Genomic DNA, 22,200 nt, shown 5'->3' with positions numbered 1-22,200 from the left:
ATATCTGAGGCTTAAAAAGTCATTACCCCCAACTAAGAAAATGCCTATTAATGTACATGTTACACCTACCTAGAGCACTCAACTGAGCACATGCTGCAAGTGACGCTGCCAGTCGAGGAACAATACTTCTATTGGAAGCTAAATTTAGTCGAAAGTCCAACAAGCATGTGACCAAGTCCATTGAAGGGCAGGAAAGAATACAGCGATCTGACAGAAGATCTTTAGGGCCTAAAAGATGAATAATTATAAACTGATTATTGCTTGAAGAAGTCACAATAAAGACACCTAAAATTCCATTTAACAATCTGTTTCACACATTTTTTACTAGGCATTTAAAAATGAAAACCAAGAACTAGATCAACACTGCTACAAAATCAGAGTAATTAATAAGTTATACAACTATATTAAGCATTTTCATCTTAAATTGGCTATAATCATCATACTGTAACACAAAAAAATAATTTTAAGTACAGGTTGTTCTGAAAGTTTTACTGCAGTTTTAATCTATAAAGCTTAAATTAAAATCCATTCTTTTTTAAGATTAAAACTTTAGAATACCTTACACAATATTTCCTGGGTTAGATTTTCTTTAAATAATTTCCTTCACAATATGATATAAAGGCAGCACTCAAATTACTATATTAAGAAATTTAATTTACTAAAAATGAGAAAAATATAGATTCACTTTTAAATAAATGTTTAAAATATCTGCATACTACAAAATAAATTCAAATTAAGCAACCATTTCTAATATAATACATCTTGCCTTACCTGCAGCTGGCATAATAGGATAGACAGTGAATCGCCAACCCCATCCATTCACTGATCCATCACTGATGAACTTCCACTTTAATTCATCTCCAGGAATTCGAAGTTCACTGGACCAGTCAGACCATTCTCGACCTAAAATGAAGAAATAACAAACAAATGGATTTTATACTAATATAATCATCTTAAGTTCACAACTGTGAAGGAGAGGGAGAGGGAGGAAGAGGGAATGAGGAGGAGGGAAAGGAAAGGAGAGGAAGAAGAAGGGAAGGAGAGGAAAAGGGAGAGGGAATGAGGGACAGGAAGAGGAAATGAAGAAGAGGGAGAGAAAGTATATCTATATAGCAAGGACCTTGCTTCCAAAAAGTTAAAAACTGGAATGGTAATTATTAACTTCCGAAGACTGCATTCACTGCAGCGGAATTCAAAAAGACTAGACAAAGAAACCAAAAACCCTACAGCTAAAAAGTAGAAATCAACCATGAATATTATACCTTGGAGAATCATTTTTTAAAATTATCATATACACTATTTAAAAGTTCTTCACTGACTAAACTCTGAAAAAGTGATGTATAGATATCTTTGAAAGATTACAACACTCTTTTGATACAATAATAAAACACTAGTGCAGTGGACTGAAGATGAAACATGCTACCTACTTTTTGCCAAAAAATTGATGTTTTTAAAATGTTGAATGAGACGCATATTTTTGGACACAGCCAATGTAGGAATTTGCTTTGCTGCACTATGCATATTTGTTAGTGAAGGTTTTCTTTTTCCTTTTTTTTTTTTAATGTACACTGTTAAACCCTGATAGGCATGGGAGAGATAATAAATGCTTCTAAAAACATAGAAAAAAAGGAAAAAATCTGAAATAAAATGGAATCTGATTCCCTGATCAACTACTTGCTACTTAAATCAAATAACTTCCTCATTAATATACATTCATTGTGAGATAGAAAGACATTCTATCTTCAGAGTATTTCAGATACTCTGAAAATTTTGAGGCATTTTAAATATTGGCATGTTATTAGTATTAGAACTAAAAAATAAAAATTCTCTTAAAAAATGTTCTCACTCAATAAAACTGGTTAAATATTCCCATCATTCCGCTTTATCTGTTTTATATTTCAGATGGTCCTCTGAAGGGATACTAAGTTCACTGAAAACATTATTTACAATGACAATTGTATTGTTGTCATTCATTTATTATTAATTATCTTATCAAGTTATTTTAAAATCTGCTTTAATTTCAGTGAGTATTTGATGCAGGAGAGTTATCTTATTTAAAAATTTTTTTTTAAATCTAGAAAATGGCTTAATTATTCAACCTAAGTATTTTCCAACGATATATGTGAATTCAACTATAACACTATTTTATAAAGTAAAACCTATTATAATTTAGTTTAATATTTTCTTGATCACCTGATCGAACTGAAACTATCCTATTGACACCATCCATTATTGTGAGAGGATCATGACGCCGTTCTGTAGAACATTGTCGGTCAAACTCCACTCTGAGTCCTTCAGCACCTAAAGACCAAAAGGCACAAAACTATAAATCTCACATATTGCCACTCTTCCTTATTATGTGCAACAAGGAAAAAAAAACAAACTCAAAAGCTTCATGGGTCCATAATGGATCATCATGTTTAATTTAACTCAACAAACATTTATTCAGAGCTTCCTCTCTTTTAACGGAGGGAGTTTCTACAGTAGGAATTCCCTACACTGATAAATTTACAAATATGGACTACCACACCACAAAAACACACAAGATGTTATATGGCATTACAAAGATGAAAAATCAAACAGAAAGGGAAACTAATAATCCAGGAAACTGGAATCAGTATCTCTTAGCTTCTGATCATCCTATTTCTTTCTAGCTTCATGAATCACACCATTTCATCATTATACAAAACCTCCCACCAAATAAATGCTAAACTATTTATGTTTAGCAAATATTTTATGCACATTTTTAAAGTATAAACCTTTTTACTCCCTTAGGATGAACTATCTTATGTAATAACTGAAGTCAAATTAAATAAAATATAAGAGAAGGCTTATTCAATACTTCAAACCCAACATAAGCAGTCTTTTGTTAACATTTTTATAATCTATCTTTTAAAGATTCTAAATCCAATGAGTTTTTAAATAAATAAAACTGAAATGAAACACCCACCAAAAAAATTACTGATTCACAATAAAAAAAAAGTACCACAAAACATTGACTATCATTTTACCACCAGATGGCATTATTTCTTTGTTACTTGAGGCATCACTGACAGAAAATGCCTCAAATTTCAAATTAAACATTTGATATCTAGAAAATAAAAAGCTACAGTATTAATTGTGCTCAATTTCTTCTAAGAAAGATACTAAATATCTTTGACCAAAAATTACCAATTTGTTTTGTTGCATTAAGTTTTCTGGAACAGGAAGTAAACAGTCAAGCTTCCTCTTTTTCTTAACAGTACACAAACTCTGTTAGCCTTATATGTTAATATATGTTATATGTTAATAAGCAGCACATTTAACAAATGACAGAATATAAATAAATACACAATAGAGAGGAGGGGAAAGTATAATTAATTCTTAGTTCAGTAATTATCTAAGCATATAAAGTCTGGTAGCATCCTACACCATGCACAACAGGCTCTAAAAATATTTATTAATGAACTAGAAATGATTTTTAAAAATTTAGTAACTATATTTCAAATAAAGAAAAATAATTAATTCAAGAGCAGACCAGTGCAAGAAACTATCAATAAATTCTGCAGATTAGAATAATCTTGAGAATGGTTTCTGGATAATATATGTAAATCCAAATTAGTGATGAATAGTTAAACTTTTAATTACATCTAAAAATTGTATAGGTTTATTCTTCAGCTTTCCAGGAAAAAAAATTAGCCCTCTTTCCTCATATATCAGGCAGTGCTGCCCTCTGTTTCTTTCTTCATAATTTTCCTTCCTTTTCATTACAATTACCTACAAGGTAATTAGCTATGTAAACAATGCTTTATAACTAAGAATTATAAAGCATAACTTAACAGTAAATTAAAGACTTCTAAGTTCTAAATAGTGGTCTTCTCAGAGCAACAACAACAAAAAAAGGCTGATAAATCAGACTTACTGTGTAAGGCATACTAAGGAAGTTATTTCAGACTCTCAGTATCTGTTGTTCCTCATTCATAAAATGAAAAGCTTGGATTAAGTGATCTTGGCAGTTCTTCCTAACTCTTAACATTATAAAATTTACTTTAATCCTTTTCATTTCAACGTAATAGGATTCATTCAAATAAGAATTCTACAGAAATTCCCTTTTCTTAAAAAGCTCTAATTTACACAATTTGAAGAGGTGATATTTGTTCCCACTTCTTACACCTGTGGTTTTATTGAGTACCTGGTATTTTGACAGTGCCACTGGTGGAGGTATCATCAGTATATGGATGACTACTCTCTACCACAACAGGCTGGGAAGACAGTCGACCACTCTGAGAGTCTGTAGCAACATCTTCTAACTCTGTGACACAGAGCTCCAACAACATATCAGCAACCTGAAAAGAGTAAGAAAAATAAAATCAAAAAGTATGAACCATAATGATATCTGGGTTAAAAAAATTAAATAGAGGACATTTTACCATGACCACCACAACCCCTCGTACCCCCAACCTGCACCCAAACACAAAAACTTCAGGATCAACAGTTCTTTTTAGGTCAAAGCACGGATAGGATGGACTAAATAAAACTGATATGTTCATTTCTCCCAATAAGGATAAATTCTCTTGGGGAAAAAAAAAAAAAACTAAGTCAAGAGATAAGGAATTACCATATTTTCAATAATTTAGTTCTGGGGAGGAAGGAAGAAGTAAAAGGAAAAATGAGCTAAACACTTGAATGGAAATGGTATAAGGAAATTTTAAAAAGAAAAAAAAATTGGGATTTGTATCCTATCTGAAGATAGTCCCATAAAAACTAGAGAACTAACGACCTGAGGAGACTTAACAAGTACAGATGAAGAGACATAAATGAAACACCTGGCTTCAGGACACAGAAAGGAGAAGTTGCACTTTTCAATTAGCTGTAAAAAAACATTTCTATATGGAAAAATGAAGTAAATGTGGATACTTACAATTACAGGTTGGTAGAGCATTCGAATTTCAACTATTATTGATGAACATTGTCTAACAACTTTTTATCACTATAGTAAAATGAACAAAGTTGTCCTAGGATTAACAAGGAGTCTCATAGTAAATTCAAGCTACCAGTCTTCAACAGTCCTAAAATCTTCATATTAATTACTAAAGACCCTGTTAAATCCATGTAACTCATGAATCAAGTGATTAATAACAGGATTCTGGTGAAATTCAATTAGATTAATATATTCTACATCATATACTTCAAAAAACTAAGACTACACAGGAACTGTATAGGGAGGTGGGATGAAAAACTTCCTTTACTCCAGCAGCTGTTCTGCAACTTGTGTTTTCGGGTTGTTTCTTTCCAGTTTGAATAGTATACTTCATTTTTGAAAGTAATTAAGGAAACATTTCAAAATCATGTATTTGTAAGAAAAAAATTGTTTTTCCTATTTCTTAGAGTTGTTGGTACCAAGAAAAAAAAGTTTCTGGTTTGGATATGAAGTATTTCTAAATGAACTTTGTATTTGTGAAACTAATCATGACTAACACAATTCTGAACACAAGACACTTTCAAAAGAGCAAAATGCTTTGCCTAGACACAATCTGAAAATCATTTTGCACTGTAGGAAGTTAAGATTTAGTAAAAACCAAGTAAGAAAAAAAAAATTCTGCTGAGTATTCATTGTTAGTCACACTGAAGGTTTTAAGTACAAAGCATAAGTCCCTAACTAACTCACTATCTCACTCATCACAGTGGCTCTTTCAAAACTCCCCTCCCTACCCAAATCTCCCAGTTTCCCCTGTCCCTCCACCCACTCAGCTGAGAACCTTGTTTCCTATCCCACTGAAAAAAATTAAAGTCATTCACCAAAAGCTTCCCCTTCTCATACTCTTGTCACACATCAATCACCCTTCTGCCACTCTCCCCTCCTTCATTTCTGTCTGATGCAATGAAGCGGACTTTCTTGCCAAAGCAACCTCACCTACATGTACAAGTGATCCTTTTCTTTCCCATCTTCTCCAGCAGTTTGCTCCCCCTATCATCTCCATTTACTGATCTTCACTCTCTCCCTGCTGCTAGTTTCTTCCCTACTACCTATATTCTTATGTCTATCTCACTCAAAAAATTCTCACTTGATCTTCACATCCCCATTATTTGTCACCCATAATTATTCTCCCTGTTATAGCTAAATTCTCTGAGAATATTTGCATTAGGTGCCCTGTTTCCTTTTCTCTCACTTTTCCTTTAACTCTCTACAAGCTGGTTTCCAATTTCATCATTTAATTAAAACTTTCTCCAAAGTTACCAATGATTTCTTAATTGTAAATCTGATGGCCTTTTCTCCATACTCATGTTTCTTAGCTCTTGACAGTGCCAAGTACTTTTTCTCCTTGATACTTTTTCTAATTTTTTAAAGAAACTACTCTTTCCTAGTTCCTCTACCTATCTGACTATTTTTTTTCTCAAGTCTCCTTTGCTAAATCTTCATCCAGGTCATGCCCACTGCCCACCATAGGTGTCTTAAAGGTTGCTTGTGGGACCTCTTCTCTTCTTCCTCTATACCACTTCACCTGGTGATCTCATCAGTTCGATGGATTCAATTATCTCTATGATGATTCTCAGTTCTACATATTCAACCTCAACTTGTCTCAACTTCAAGACTCTCATCTCTCATTGCCTATTTATTAGACATCTGAGATATCCCTCCAACATCTTAAAACTACGCATGTCCAAAAGTGACCTCACTATCTTTCCTTCAAAACCCTTCCCACTTCCAAACTGCTCTATTATTGTTGGGGGTACCATCATCCTCCCTGTTATCCAGGCTCAAAACCTAGGTGTTAATCTAGATTCACTCTCTCATATACCCACTCACCCCCATATTCCATACACTGCCAAAGCCTATTGATTGTAACAGCTTTCAAATATGCCCTCTTCTCTCTTCTGATACAGCTACCAGATACCAGCTACCAGATACCAGCTACCAGATACCAGCTACCACATCATAGCTACCACTATGATGAGGCCCTCACCTCCTTTGGACATTTGGACTAGTAGATTCCCATGATCCCACTGAATTAAAATGAAATCTCTTAACCAAATGAAAAGCTTAAAGGCTAAACAGCCTATACATAAATTGAAAGCATTACATTTTACATTACACCAAATATTCAGAAATGATTACATAGCCAAGCATACTTGAAAGGGTGATCATTGGTAATACTGACTGAAAAAGCTATTTTTGGTGCAATAAAATGTGGAAAAAATGCACTGGGAAAATAACTAAAAACATGGATCAGGCATCTGTTGTTGACGAAAGAAAATCAGTACTCATCAAGAAAGAAAGAAAGGGACCCTCCTTTCTCTACGTAGAAAGACAAACTATTATAATGATATGTTAGACAAGAGAAGGGCCAAGATTACATGGTAGCAACCAAACCTCACAGTTGTATTTGGAAATAAACATACCCTCTCCATCACTGTAGCATTTTGTTATTTTGTTCCTATCCACAATACCTCCCACTTCCTAATGCATACTAATGATATATAAAATTTGGTAAAACCACTACAAACACTACTGGGAACTTCAGTCTCTGCCCCAGTGGTTACTAAAATGCTGTGGCAGTTCTACATTTGGTACTGCCATCAAAATAAGCATGCTGTGTTGTTCTTGTTTTTTTAAACTCGTCAGCTTTTAAAGAAAAAGAAATCTAGAACACTAAAAACAAAATCATTTAAAAAAAACAAAAAGAAATCAAAATATCCCAACAGGCATAAACTTATTTTCAATTTTACATAGTTAAATGATGAAGAATGTTCATCTTTCCTTGATTGGACTAATTTTTCCAATTCATTGGCTAAATCTTTAACACTCTGAAATCTACTAAAGTGCTAAAGAAAGCCAAAATGATTAGTAAAGAAATTAAAATTATGCACTAATTTCCCTTTCTCCTGTAAATAATTTTAAAAGTTTTAGGAAAATGCTTTTACACTTCTAGTTAAAGTATGTAATTCTGAGTAGGAAAACATCTGACAAGATTAACATTCAACCAAACGTAATGAAAATTGCTTTTGTTACACTGGGAGAAGATGAAATTATCTTCAAAGAATATTACCTTCCATCTCTAAAGGATCACAGGCATATATATATTACCGCATGCTCCATTAAGTGATCAGAGTTATTTTTCTTTCATTAAAGGCTTTATTTATAAATGGGTGATTTATGCTTGACTTCCAGTTTGGCTGACAATTTGATGGTGAGATTCGCAACATTTCAGTTGCTTAGACATTTTGACATGTTTACTGGATTCTGAGCCATATCTTGAAATGCCACTCTATCTTCTGAATCCTATATGGCTTCAAGAACTTCTAGATTCTGGCCTTTCTGCCAGGCCTGCCATCCCAAGCATGGCCCCTCCTACACCAGGCATGTGTCCTGGAAAATTCCCAATCACACTTTCAGGAAAATGACCAAACCTGGCTCCCACATTTCACTGGGCCTCCTTCTCCTTTTGGAATGTCTAAGGTTCCTTCTGAGACTTCTTCCCCCTTTCTTTCCTTTCTTTTTGATCTCTTGCTCTTCGGTGCTTCTTTTGAATTTTCACCAATGTTCTTTCAAGCCTTTGGTTGAAACTTCCCTCAGCATAATACTAACCTCTTCATCATGGTCCAGTGGTCATTTGGACCACTGTCAGGGTTTATTAGAACTGCTCTGTCACAATTTCTGAAAGTGTTTGGTCTCTGAAGTTTTTGAAAGATAGGTGATCTCCTGGCAGATAAAACACCCAAATAAGGATTCACTTGGATGGTCTCCCTGAATAATTCAATTGCTCTCCAAATTTCATCATTTAGAGCTTCAACGAACTCCACCATATCTTCATTAGCCTGATCCAACATCTTATCTGTTATCTCTACATTTTCACACCCCTTTTCCTGAGAGAAATCAGAATCAGATTCCTTCATTCAATTATTACTGTTATTAATGATTAACTACCCACTTTCTGATTCCTCTGGTTTCTTACTTTTAGTTTTTTCCACCTTGATTCTTCTGATATAATTTTATGTGGATCAGGTAATTTTACCACCTATACTTTTCACCTAGTCTCTAAGGAAGTGGGCTTGGCATGTAGGAGGTGCAGGTCCTATTGGCAGAATCTGACAAAGGTCTGGATCTCACCAAGCTTATGACTGTTCAGGCTACTGATGTCTGACAAAGTTGGTGTGGTGAGGCCCAAGCAAACTGGCACACTTTGAGGACCAGCAGTAGGGCTTAAATGCAACAAGGCTGGAGAAGAGAAGCCAAATTATAATCTCAAAAAGCTGCTTAAGGAGCTGAGGAGGTTAAGTTACTTGCCCAGGGTTGCAAAGCCAGTGTATGCCTGAAGTACAATCTGAACCCAGGTCATCCTGACATAGAACTGTTAACTCCTGCTACTTCTCCCATAATTACTTAATAACAAGTTACTATATCACTGCATTAAAAAAAGAGAAAAGGGTGGTTTGCATGGAAATTATAATTCAGTGTCTCCCAGAAGGAAACAAAAGACAATTCTGCTAGTATTTCATAACAGGATAATGTATTACTTAAAAAAGTTATTGTTATTCTTGTTAAAAGTCATGCTACTGCTGTTTTTTTTAATAACTCGACACTAATCTTGTCTTTGTTTAATTGTATTTTCCTTTAACTGAATATCCTTTTGGTTGTAAGACTAAAAGAAAGAGATGACTTAAGAATTTCTCATTTTTAAAATATTCGTAAAATGTAAAATGCACAGGAAAAATAGATCAGCATAAACACTATACGAATAAAATAAATATGTATAAAGTAGGTAGTTAAGAAGAAAGAGCACCCACTCTGCCACTAGTAAATCTGTAAGCAGTTGGCTCATGTACCTATTATGCCCCACGGGGCATGGATGAAAACTAGGTACTAGGTACTAGGAAGAAAAAACTAATAATTTCATTAATTACCTAACATGTACAGTTAGAATCTTCCACTGATTGTCAAAAAGTTTCTTTTCTGAGGTCTACAAATAATTTATTTTCCTCTAAATTTTCTGACTGATATTGATACATGCGATTACCAAATGACACTCTTTTTTGTTTTTATGAAGAGAAGGAGGAATCTGGGCCTGTGACTTCATCAGCTAGGTACAACACCTGTTGTGGACATTTTCATCTATTAATGCAAAATGGTAACATCCATAATTTTCAGTCTTAGTGTTGACTGAGTTAAGTGACTTAAGTGATCTGGGAAAAATCAAGCAGTACAGTATAACTGAACAATAAAATGGGGGAAAAAATGAGATATTTCTAGGACATGCTTTAACTCACCTGTGGATAAGCAGTGCCCATACCAGAGAGCACAGCTGAAAGAACATCTTTTCCCTTCTCACCAGCCCGGTTAGAAACAGACAACTTGAGCAAGTCAACCATGACACGGGTATCATCTGGCACTAAGAGACTAGTAAACTCATCCAAATATTGTGGTTCAGGACCTGATACTTTATTTTGGCTTTCAACATCCTGAGAAATTAAAGATTAAAGATGATGAACATAATATAAACTACATAGCTTTTAATTTTCATAAGGAATGCACTCATTTTTAATAAAAAGCATTTAAGGAACATTATGAATTAAGTCTACAATGTAATAAAATACCCAAAAGTAGAATATTCAATAAGTATGATTCATTTCTAGATAGCAGGCTCCTAAACAGCCATTATAAACTTATACTTTTTAAATAGACTTGATTGATTCTTTTCAAAGTCTTACCAAATATAGAGACTTTTACCAGGTAAATCTTCAAAGTATAAAGAAAAGAGAGTTGGATTAGTAATGTGACCAAGTTAGTACTGCAATTGTACACTGCAGTGATAAGCTTAAAATTAACAAGCCCTTTCTTCCTACTTCTTAAAAATCTTTTCTGCAACTGCATGAGACATTTACAGAAGGGATTATGTCAATGTTGGGTTGTTTTTGTTGTTCAGGTATCCAACTCTTCATGACCTCTTTTTGGGGTTTTCTTGGCAAAAAACATCAGAGTGGTTTGCCACTTCTTTCCCCAACTCATTTTACAGATGAGGCAAACAGTTAAGTGACTTGCCCAGGGTCATGCAGCTAATAGGTGAGGCCAGAATGAACTCAGGAAGATGAGGATTCCTGACTTCAGGTCTGGCATTCTATCCACTGCACCACACTGGCTGCACAAATGCTTAGAGTCTTTTTAGGAATGAAAATACCTTCCTAATTCTGACTTTGTTCCTAAAATGCAGTAAAAACAATGGCCATTTTTAGGCATATTAACAGAAAAGCAAGCAGCAGCTAATGAAAATAGTGAAACAAGTCAAAATGCATGGGACAAACAAAATATCAAACATTATTCAAGTATCACGACTTTTTCCTTGCAGAATATTCCCCAAGCATTAAATCAGGAAACAAGTAACTACTAAACAACTAGAAGCATAAATACACTTTTAAAAAATTCTAATGTCCAATATGAAAAATGTATTGGAAGATTTTTTCACTACAGTATTTTTAAGTTTCACATTGTAAGCAAATGTAAAATTCATTATTTAAACATACAGTCGCATAAAGTACACTGGTAGCTTTTCTAGTATTTAGTATTTAATTAAATATTAATATCAAGCCTAGGGGCTCGATATTAATACTATTTTTAAGTCAACAAGTCAACAAACTGCTCTAAATCAAATGTCAGTGGAAAGTAAAAGAAAAACAATTAATTTGCAATGATGTATCTGCCTTTTTTCCTTTAAGATGAAAAAATATCTGATTGCACTTTATTACATGTGAGGCCCAGAAACAATCTAATGAAATTTAGCAGCAATGTTCAAAATCATTTATAAATATAAAAGTTAAAATGTTTAATTTGGTAAGTACAAATTTGAATTTTAAATTATTTTACATATTTATATATTATATATATTTAAAATATTTTTAAAATTAGAAATTCTTAAAAGTCAACTTTTTTTCTTACAACCAAAATGATATTTAATTAAAGAAAAGTATAATTATACAAAGACAAGATTATTATGGAATTGTTTTAAAAAAATCAGCAACAGCATGACTTCCAACAAAAATAGTAATCTAATATAAAATTAAATGGGCTAAGGACATAAGAACTTGATAATCAACAATTTCACTCCCTTAAAGAAAAGGAAATGCTATCCCCTTCTTCATCACAGGAGAGTACTAAGTCTAAATTATTTTGTAATTTGAAAAATAACTCTTGAGTTAATCTTTTAGCCTATGAGATTTCTGAGGTTGATGACAAAGTAAAATTTTAATTTACAAAAGATAATTCTCTTTACACTGAAAAATGGATTTAAGTATGTTTTATGTAAAAATGTAACTCCTGGCATGATAAATCAAGGTTTTCAATTAAATTAATAACAATGGTTATTACTTCTTTGGTTTTAGTCATGGTCTCTGCAATGATACTGGCAGCTCCAGGATCATCAGTCACTGGAATAAATGGTCGAGAGGAGGCAGAGGAAGCTGAGGGAGTCACTGCTGATGGAGTCACAGCATCTTCTGAAGAAACCACCTAGTTTAAAAAAATTAAAGAAGAAAAAGAAAATAAACCAACAAAATCCAGGAGCAACTATATGTTTTTAAAATATTAAAACTATAGCCTAAAATAACATGGCTCCCCTCTTTCTTTTTACCCTAACCTTAACCTACCACCAGCAAACACCACTCTGAAAGGCCTTGACATAAGCCACCAAAATATTTTTAAGCTTTTTAAAATATTATACCCTAAGCAGCTAAGTGGTACAGTGGATAGAGAACCAGGTCTGAAGTCGAGAAGACCTAAGTTCAAACATGGCCTCAGATTAACTATGAGCCATGTGACTCTAGGCAAGTCTCACTGAATTTGTCTGTCTCACACTCCTCATCTGTAACATAGGGATAATAAGAACAACAACCTTGGCAGGGATGCTCTGAGAATCAAATGTGTAAGATTTGTAAAGCACTTAGCACAGTGCCTGGCATAAATTAAGAACTCTATCAATGTTCATTATTGGGGCTTAGTTTTTAGAAGAAGATTTGTGTGCCACATGAGACTCCAGGAAACCGCTAAGGAGCCCCAGGCTTTGAAAACCCAAATGTTGGTGCTTGTCTCTCTGTTAACTATGTATGTATGGTCAGACAGCTGGATCTGTCTGTTGAACCATGATGTATGTACTACTTATGGTCAGGCAGCTGGAAGTCCTGTCTGTTGATCTTATTTTCTCTGAAGTTCAGGGTGCTGACTTTTTCCCCTGAACTAAGATTAAAGCAACTGCTGACCCCTCAAAAAAAAAAAGTTCATTACTATCATTACTATTATTATTGTTAGTTATTATTTCAATATAGAGATAAAAAGCTATTCAAAATAGTAAAAATACAGAAATAACATTTGCACTCAGTGAATATTAAGGCTAATTAAACACCTATTTTCTTCCATTCTAGGGAAGGTGTTTTCCCCTAGGACAACAAATAAAGTACTAATTGGATAGCCTCATATCACCAATTATTTTCTACAGTTGATTGATTACCTCCCCTCTCCTGTCCTGCCATGGATTTGGGCTCAGTCTTTCTTCTACATCCACAGTCACCACACACTCTTCTCCACTCATGGGACTTCCCACTGAAGACACATCTGAGGGGGGTGGAGGCGATGAAGAAGATGGGCATTCCACTGGTGCAATCATACTAGCAGGCATTAAGGCTCCAACCACAGCATCTCTAAAAGAAATTTCAGTTTAACATTTAGTGTACTTTGCCATTTTCATGGCTAATAAAAAAACCCATAAAAGAACCAAAAGTACAACATGATCTTATTGTCTAAAACTTGTGTTTCAATCAGACAACAAATGTTAAAGGTCTTCAGAAAAATAAAGTGCTTCGCTTTACAACAGCAACATTTTATTCTTGATAAAGGAAATAATATATTGAGCCTTATCACAGTGAAATGAAATTTATGAATTACAACAAAAATGACAACGGTGTAACCTTTTCCCAAAAATCAGGCCAGCAGACATTCAGAAGAGTTTCTCATGGAGGACAGCTAGGCTTTGGATCATGCCAGCAACAAAAGCCAGACTTGGATTGGAAAAGAAACCAAAAATTTTTGACTTGGATACTGCCTGCAGTTGGGTGACTTATACCAAGGCTAAGAGTTTTAATTCTGGCATAATTCATTATGTTTATATAATAGAAGTACAAGAAAATGTTCTTGGCTCATGTTTCACTACCTTTGGCAAAGACCTCATTAGAGTACAAAGGGGACTCTCATTAGCCATCAAATATACTAATAATGTACTAACCCCTGTAAGTCAAAAAGAACACTTATAAATAACATTTAAAAGTCCTAACATACTTAGGGTTTTTAAGTCTACTTGAACAATGAAGAAAAAGTGTACATGTCAAGTCTTAGTGCTCATGAACTTATTTTTTAAATAAGCTAACAATCCTACCTTGCATACATAATTTGCAGTGCTGTAAGTATATGAGATAATGCTTGCTGTTTGGCAAGGTTTCCATCCAAAGACAACAGAATCTTAGCAAGGGAAGGGCGATTAGGCTTGGAACTATTTGCACCACTGATTTTGTTACTGGCAGCAGAAGAATCGGCATCGGAAGGAACACCTTAGAAATGGAAGAGTAAATTTTGTGCTTAATTTTAAAATTTAATTAATTAATTAAATTAATATTTTAAAATATTATTTGTTTCTAGAAAGTTTTGCCTTTCAAATTCTAGCTTCTAGATATTCTATTTTGCTGCATACATTTAGTAATATTAGAGCGGATACCTGGACTCAATAAACATGTTTTCTGTCCATCTACATACATAAATAAGACTATCTTTCCTAAAAAACACTTTCCCCTTATCACATTAAAATTTCAACACTTTTGAGAAAATGTTTGAACATTATAAATTATGGGTACTGAAATTATCTAATGGGTACTGAAACTATCCAAATAGTTAATATTCCTAAGTGAAGGGTTATGTTAGAAAAGTCTACAAATTTACTTTCCAAAGAAAATTGAAACAATATAAAACCTTATGTACAGAAGTTTAACAAATAAGCAAACATTGTATATACAATGCTTTTCATTAAAGGCAAGATTTTGCAGAATTAGGTATTTATCAATTATTTGGTAAACTGTTTAACTGAATTTACATACATTGTACACAATATGGTATTAAGACAATCAGGAAAAGAGCAAGAAGGAAGGGTTTCCTTTTTTTAAACATGAGAGCATGAACTGCTATAATCTTTCTAATCACTAAGAGGAAAGCAGATTCCATTATTTTATCTTTCACAAATTCCCTCTTCCACAGCACAAGGAATTTTCTTTCTACTCTGATCCATACCTCAGTGCACACTCCCTGAAATGTCAGTGGCTAGTAAAACACACAAGATCTTAAGTCTATATTCAAACCAACTATATTACCTAAGTAAGAAGCGCCTAAAGGGTCTCTCGCAGTTTGGAAGAGGACAGGTTCATGGACAGATGGAGTGGCGACATCCACTGTTGTCCATGCCACACTGTGTGAGGAACCACAAGCTACCCGAGTGATCTTTTGGCCTTCTAAACCTTGTACAAGAGTGGGCTTTCTATTGACAGTCGTGGTCCCATTGCCTTGCTGCCCATGGTCATTATCACCCCAAGCATACACCTGCAAAAGAAAAATCAATTATTTCTAAAACTAAAAATTATTTTACATATATCTATTTATGTTAAAAACACTTATTCTAGCACCTCAATAAATTAAATAAAAAATCTATTACAATACTGTTTTATTCCCTAATAAAAAAACTAGGTTTTTTGTTTGTTTTGCAAAGGGATTAGAATTCTGAGTTAAAAGAAACAGGCATGCTTATCACTAAATTCTAAATAAACTTTCAGTTTAAATATTACTACTTCAGAAAAAATAGTCAATGCTATGCTATGCTTTGACATGATGGACTATCACAGAGGAATTTCATGATACTATAAATGAAAATTTTTAAGACTGTCTTTTAAACCTAAATGTTGATAAAATTCCAACTATTAACTGAGAAACTGAGAACCTTAGTTTTACTTTTCATTTGCTTTTTAAAAAAGAAAAAAAACAACTTGGTATAATATGGTAAGATTTCCTAAGAATCATGCTGAGTAATCCTTTTGTAAATATTAATAAGGATCTATACATAACCTTTATTTTCTTCTTAGTGGTTTAGTCTAACTTCCACATATTCCTAACAAGGTTTATCTTTAAACAATTTAGCAGGTAATCTCTACAGTAACTTTTACATAAATTTTTAACAGAAATCTATAGCTTAAACTGCCTCAGTAAACCTAAAAATAACTACTAATGTACGAATTGATACAGATCCTACTGTTTTTAACATATGTTTAAAGATAGTCATTTTAAGGATAGTCATTTTATCATCAGTATTCTCAAAACAGAAAAGCAGGCCATTAATTCTACATAAGAATCCCTATCAGTTGCATGCTGATATGACATGCCAACCATTTTTAACATCTTTCATTTATAGCAATAATGTTAAATTCAAATAAAAAGGGATGCCGATGGTTCCACACTGACTTTAAAAAAATACAAACTGACATTATGTTGTACTGTATTTTTATTAAACATTTGCTAATTATATTTGAATCTGGTTGGTCTGGAATTGGGAGTTTTAGACGCCATGAATTTGCCACCTTTGATTTACAGTATATAGTCAATGAAAGCACCTAATACTAGCATAATTTCTATTGTTTTGGTATTCCATTTATGTTAGAAGTAATCTGTCCACACTTACTTGACCTGTATCAGTGACAGCTAAGCAGTGAAGGGCACCTACTGCCACATGAACTATCTTCTTTCCTCGTAGTCCTTCTACTACTTGTGGTTTTCTCACATGAACATCGGTGCCGTGACCAAGCCTAAAGTAATCCCCTTTACCCCTAAAAAGGAACAACAACATTTTTCAAAGCTTCAAACAATTCTTCATTTCCTTACCACAAGTATTCCCTCCCTTTACATACCTACCAACATCTCAGTTTATGATGTTCGTGAATTGCTAAAACCAAAAAATTTCATCACGTCATGGCGAGGAGCTTCTCTATATTTTCTATATATAAATATTCAACTAAAATAGTCTTTACACAGACCATCACCACTACCAGAACCAAACTCAAATCCCATTTCACCTTGGTAGGCTCTATCAGAGCTTATTCTCCTCTCATGTGGGTTTTGAGGATTCAAGGTCATCTTTACACAAAAAGGTGGCACTGGAGAGGGACTTCAGTAAAAGAATAATAAAATGTGCCATTACCTACCTAATAATCCTAAGTAAACGTTATTCACAAAATCACAGTATATAACAGAAGCTAATCTAAATACCCACAGGATAATTAAAATGATAATAATTTTAAAATATCACATCATTTATTCTGCTATGTAGATATCTAATATGAGCGCATTTCTAATTGATATAAACTCATTTTACAGATGAGATGATGAAACTGAAGATGAAAAAAGTTAAATGATTTTCCTAGATTTACACTGTTAGGAAACCCCAGACTATCTTTATGTCACGTAAGTCGCATTAATGACTATATCTAAGTGCACTTAAGGTATTTTTTAAAAGACTGCTATAAATTTAGAGCACCAACAAATAAATTCAATTTATATTACTACACAGATATTTAATTTTTATTCAAAATCAAATATAAATTACTTATCTGTGTATTTAAATAAAGTATATCAAACAGCAATAAATCTCTTCCTCAACTGCCTCTCAGGTTTGCTAGAGTCTATCCCCTAATCCTCTGTTTACTGTGATTTTTAAAAAAATTTTTTAAAATGTTTCTGATGACTACTGAAGCCACTTTTGGTTCCTCCACTTAGTTGGGAAAAAAGTAGGTACATTTTTTCAGGAAATTTAGAAATAGAAAACTACTTTTAGCTCATTTCTTAAATGGCTTCTACTATAATAGCTGAAGATAACTTTCATTTTAACTACAAAGTAAATAAAACAACAACAAAAGTTTGTGGTAGTTTTTTTACTGCCTCATTACCATAATCTCTTCACAAGAGAACATTTCTATTCACAAGATCTTACCATGCTTTAAGTGAAGGACGTTATCTAAGAATGGGGAAGAAAGATCTGACTAAAAAATGAGTATTAAGTTTATTTTCATATACAAAGCAAAAACAACAATCTAATGTCTGCAGTACATTGCTCCAATAAAAATATAACTGTGATACTGAGTAAAATATTTACATACCAAGTCCATACTACTCCTGACTTTGTAAGTGCCAAGGAAAACTGAGCCCCACACTCAATCTGGCAAACTCCTTGTCCATTAAGTCTCTCAATGTTCTGAGGAATGTTACATCCTTCACTTCCTCCCCGGCCCAGTTTCCCAAAGTCACCATCACCCCAGGAAAAGACCAACCCTATATGGAAAAAAAAAAAAAAAGAAACGAACATATACTTCAAAGAGGCATCATGGTGAGGTGGAGAGAGAGCTAGTTTCAGTGCCAGTAAGTTCTGCCTCAGACATATACTGGCTGTTTTAGTAGCAAGTCACTTAATGTTTCAGTGCTCTGGGCAAGTCTCTAAGGCTATAAGTTACAGAGAGATACTGACCTGCATTATGGGAAGGCGTTTCCTCCCCTGGGAGCTCCCTATATCAGTGAAATGAGAGATCCAGTCCACCTCTAGACTTAAAATCAATATAACATTTTCAACCCATTTAAGTTTTGAATAAAATATATTCTCACCTTCATCTGTCAAAGCCAGTGTCTGGGCATCTCTACTTCCACAAGCAACTTGAATAACTCGATGACCAAGAAGAACTTTCACCTATTGGAGGATTGGGAGCAAGAGGGAGAAAAATGAGTCAAGTTAAACACACACACACACACACACACACACACACACACACACACACACACACACACACACAAAGACACAGACACAGACACACAGACACACACACCCCCCAAAGTTACCACCCATAATAAATCATTTAAATTACTACAAATTTATATTTTTTTTAATATTCAAAATATAAACTAATTCCTGTCAAGTGTTTCTTCCTTTAAAGTTCTCTCCTTTTTCTGTAAAAGTAAGTAATAAACTTTATATAGTCACCATTTTGGGTTTCAGCTGTGTGGTATTATCCCCATGTCCTAACCGGCCATATTCTCCAAGGCCCCAAGTATACAATTCACCACTTGATGTGATGGCAGCACTGTGAGAACTGCCACAAGCTATATCACGAATACGTTTGGTCTTCAATGCCTCTATCAGTCTTGGTTTATCACAGTTCCTAAAACAAAATTTTTAAAATGATAGTCTCCATAATAAATCTCTAATTCCTAAAGAAGCAACAAAAATGCAAATGATACTGATTTGCCTATATAGAGTTACAAGACTGAGAAGTAAGTCTGCATATGCTGATTGATTGCAAACTTATCCCAAAAATCTGTTAAAACTGTCAAGAGTATTTTTTTAAACTATAAAAACTTTGAAAATAAATGATGTTTCATATCAATAGTCCCCATTTTAAAATTCCTAATAAATACAAAAATCAGAAACTACCAAGATAGGTATTTTTCCTCACTAGCAAGAAAGGTTAAATATATTATGCTTACATTCTGCTGAAATGTCCAAGTTTTCCATCATCACCTTCACCCCATGAAAATACCTTTCCATCAACAGTTAAAGCCATTGCATGCCGGCCACCTACAAGATTAAAGTGTTTTTCATATTACCTGGTCTTTAATAGGCATAAGAATCCATTACTATCAAAAAATCTAGTCTGCTGTTCTGATAGGGAGGTGGGACCTGGAGCCAAAAAGCCCTAAGACTATATGTCTAAGTAACACAGCCCTAACTCATCATCCCCTTGAGAAAATTCTCTCCTTGTTACAGGCACAGACAGAGTTGATCCTGTAATTCCTCAGATAAAAGCTATTAGTGCAGGGTGCTAGTCTGAGGACTCTTTCCCAGGGTGGTTGCCCAAGGATCATGCTTCTGGCAGCTAAACAAGAACTGTTTTTTTCTCCCCTCAATGTCTGATATCAACAAAGTTGTCTCTGCTGACTCCCTGAATTTTCCCATCCATAGATCACTAACGCCTGCTCCCAAAGACACCTGGACCCCTTGCATTACCTAATTAGCATCGTTAACATTCCTTTCTCTGCCATTTTTCTACATAAGCTTTAGATTCACCCCATTAAGCTTAAAGTTCCCCAAAGGAACTTCACCTGCTACTATTGGTGTTACAAAAAACTTCTGCCACTTGAACTGAGAGAAGGTTTAACCGTGCGAATTCGTTCCAGGCAATTCTGCCTCGGAATTCTTGGAATACCAGCACCTCAAGGCTCTTCAGTTTTAACTATGGTACTTACAAATAAATTTTGTTAATCTACCAATTTGACATTGGTAATGATGGTATTTTCAGTAAGTAACTATTCCAGTAAAGAAAATAAGACATACACCACTACTTAAATGTCTCATTAAATACATAACCATTTTAGATTTTTTTAAGAAGAAAACATTAATCATCATGCTAAAGAAAAACACTTTCAAACAAATGCATAGAAAAATGTAAATAATTTATAGATAACTATTATTTTAAACAAAGGGAAGAATGAATGCAAGTAATGGCATATTTTACTAAATATTAGTTTTAAATATATAAAAGCAATTTTAAAAGAAGAATTTTAAAATAATTCTAAAGTTTGAAAAAGCCACTAGTGCTAAAGTTCAAACTCCCAATGATGTTAAATTAGTCAGCTAGAGAGATGCTATTTATGCAAGTTTCATGGACACAACCTTTTCATTAAAAATTACTTTCACACAGCAGGGGCTTAAGTAGCTGTAACTCAGGAGATTTGAAGTGCTAAATGCTTAACTCTACTAGTGCTAAATTGGTGACAACAGTATTTCAAATTTCTACATATTCTTCTAAAATAATAACAGTCAAGACATTTATGATCAGTTTAATTAAATATTAGCTCAATTTTGTTATTTAACAAAGTAAAAACTGGCAACAAAATCTTCCTAAGAAAGTGTGAGAAAATAGCTGAAAAATAACACCCATAACAAGTTCACAGCTCTAGAGGAGACATTAAAACTGTACCTGAGTGAACAGCAACTTTCTTTACCACATAATTGCTGAGAGCTGTAATCTGTCGGGGAATGGGCACAGTTCCACTAGAAATGCCTAAACCCAGTCGTCCATTAGTAGCTTCTCCACAAGCATACACTTTACCCTCCACAGTCACTAAAAACAAGTAATAGGAAATCACATGAAGATAAAGTACAATAATCAAATTAACATGTCAGCAAATATTTTTTCAGTCTTCTTCAGGTATACAAAATTTAAAATAGAAAGGAAAGAAAAATAAATATACAATAAAAATTAGGATCACTATACCTGCAAACAAACTTTTAGATCCACCTGCCACTTGAACTACATTCAAGGCAGAAAGGGTTTCAGAAAATGAAGGAACTTTTATCTATATGTACAGGAGACAAAAGAAGGAAAGATAATGCTACTACTTTTAATTATGTATTAAAATAATGCTTAAATTTGAATGTAAATAGCTCTGGTAGTATATTTCCTTCCAATTATTCATCACACAGTGATTTTCCCTTAGATTTTTTGTGAATCTCAGAAAAATCATCAAAATTTGACTCATTCATACAGAATATTTTAATAACTAATTAATAATATATTTTGAAATTAAAATTCAGTACCTATGTTTGTAGAAATAATTTATAATCCAGATCTGACCAAGATTCCTTTCTATGTGTTAATCAAAGACCTTCACAACTTTATTTCCTTGTCTTTAAATGGCAGGAGCGTGAACCACAACAACTTATTGTCATGATTAAGACATGGCACTACTAAGAACACAAGGATGATGTCCATGTCTGAGCCATACTTTTAAAAATTAATTTAACATATTCCAATAAATGCCAGTAAGTTTGGAAAATTTTTCTGTGTAGAACAGGAATGAGAAAAAGTCACTTTTAACAAGAGATTAAATTCCCTCACGAACAAAGAAATTTTCCTTGAACCAAGGCATAGTCACAGATTTTTAGAGCTTAAAATAATAGCTTCGCAGAAAGCACCCTTTGTTAATTTTATCTTTTTAAGGCACACTAGCAAATACCTTAGAACCTTTTAATCCTCCCAGCTGATCCTTGTCATTCAGACCCCATACAAATACTTTGGTTCTTATTGTAGCTGCTGATTCCAGTCCAG

The 22,200-nt window shown here is 33.7% G+C and overlaps 1 protein-coding gene across 5 annotated transcripts in view; it reads right to left on the bottom strand.

Moving 5' to 3' along the window:
• HERC2 (HECT and RLD domain containing E3 ubiquitin protein ligase 2) overlaps nucleotides 1-22,200 on the bottom strand; it is a 229,202-nt gene that overhangs the window by 46,114 nt on the left and 160,888 nt on the right. For all 5 annotated transcript variants that reach the window (XM_072614576.1, XM_072614573.1, XM_072614575.1 and 2 more), the window contains 17 exons: nucleotides 22,109-22,200; nucleotides 21,367-21,448; nucleotides 21,070-21,213; nucleotides 19,577-19,667; nucleotides 19,074-19,251; nucleotides 18,701-18,782; nucleotides 18,202-18,373; nucleotides 16,731-16,875; nucleotides 15,376-15,601; nucleotides 14,394-14,565; nucleotides 13,473-13,662; nucleotides 12,338-12,478; nucleotides 10,246-10,437; nucleotides 4,172-4,325; nucleotides 2,194-2,301; nucleotides 772-903; nucleotides 70-228 (listed from right to left, as the gene is read on the bottom strand). The exon at nucleotides 22,109-22,200 is cut by the window's right edge and continues 20 nt beyond it. In XM_072614576.1, coding sequence (XP_072470677.1) covers nucleotides 70-228; nucleotides 772-903; nucleotides 2,194-2,301; nucleotides 4,172-4,325; nucleotides 10,246-10,437; nucleotides 12,338-12,478; nucleotides 13,473-13,662; nucleotides 14,394-14,565; nucleotides 15,376-15,601; nucleotides 16,731-16,875; nucleotides 18,202-18,373; nucleotides 18,701-18,782; nucleotides 19,074-19,251; nucleotides 19,577-19,667; nucleotides 21,070-21,213; nucleotides 21,367-21,448; nucleotides 22,109-22,200 — 2,460 coding nt within the window. The remainder of the gene's footprint in view (nucleotides 1-69; nucleotides 229-771; nucleotides 904-2,193; nucleotides 2,302-4,171; nucleotides 4,326-10,245; nucleotides 10,438-12,337; nucleotides 12,479-13,472; nucleotides 13,663-14,393; nucleotides 14,566-15,375; nucleotides 15,602-16,730; nucleotides 16,876-18,201; nucleotides 18,374-18,700; nucleotides 18,783-19,073; nucleotides 19,252-19,576; nucleotides 19,668-21,069; nucleotides 21,214-21,366; nucleotides 21,449-22,108) is intronic.

The sequence above is a fragment of the Notamacropus eugenii genome, chromosome 5 (genome assembly GCF_028372415.1).
Source record: "Notamacropus eugenii isolate mMacEug1 chromosome 5, mMacEug1.pri_v2, whole genome shotgun sequence".
Taxonomy (NCBI): domain Eukaryota; kingdom Metazoa; phylum Chordata; class Mammalia; order Diprotodontia; family Macropodidae; genus Notamacropus; species Notamacropus eugenii.
This window is presented reverse-complemented; position numbering and strand designations above follow the sequence as displayed.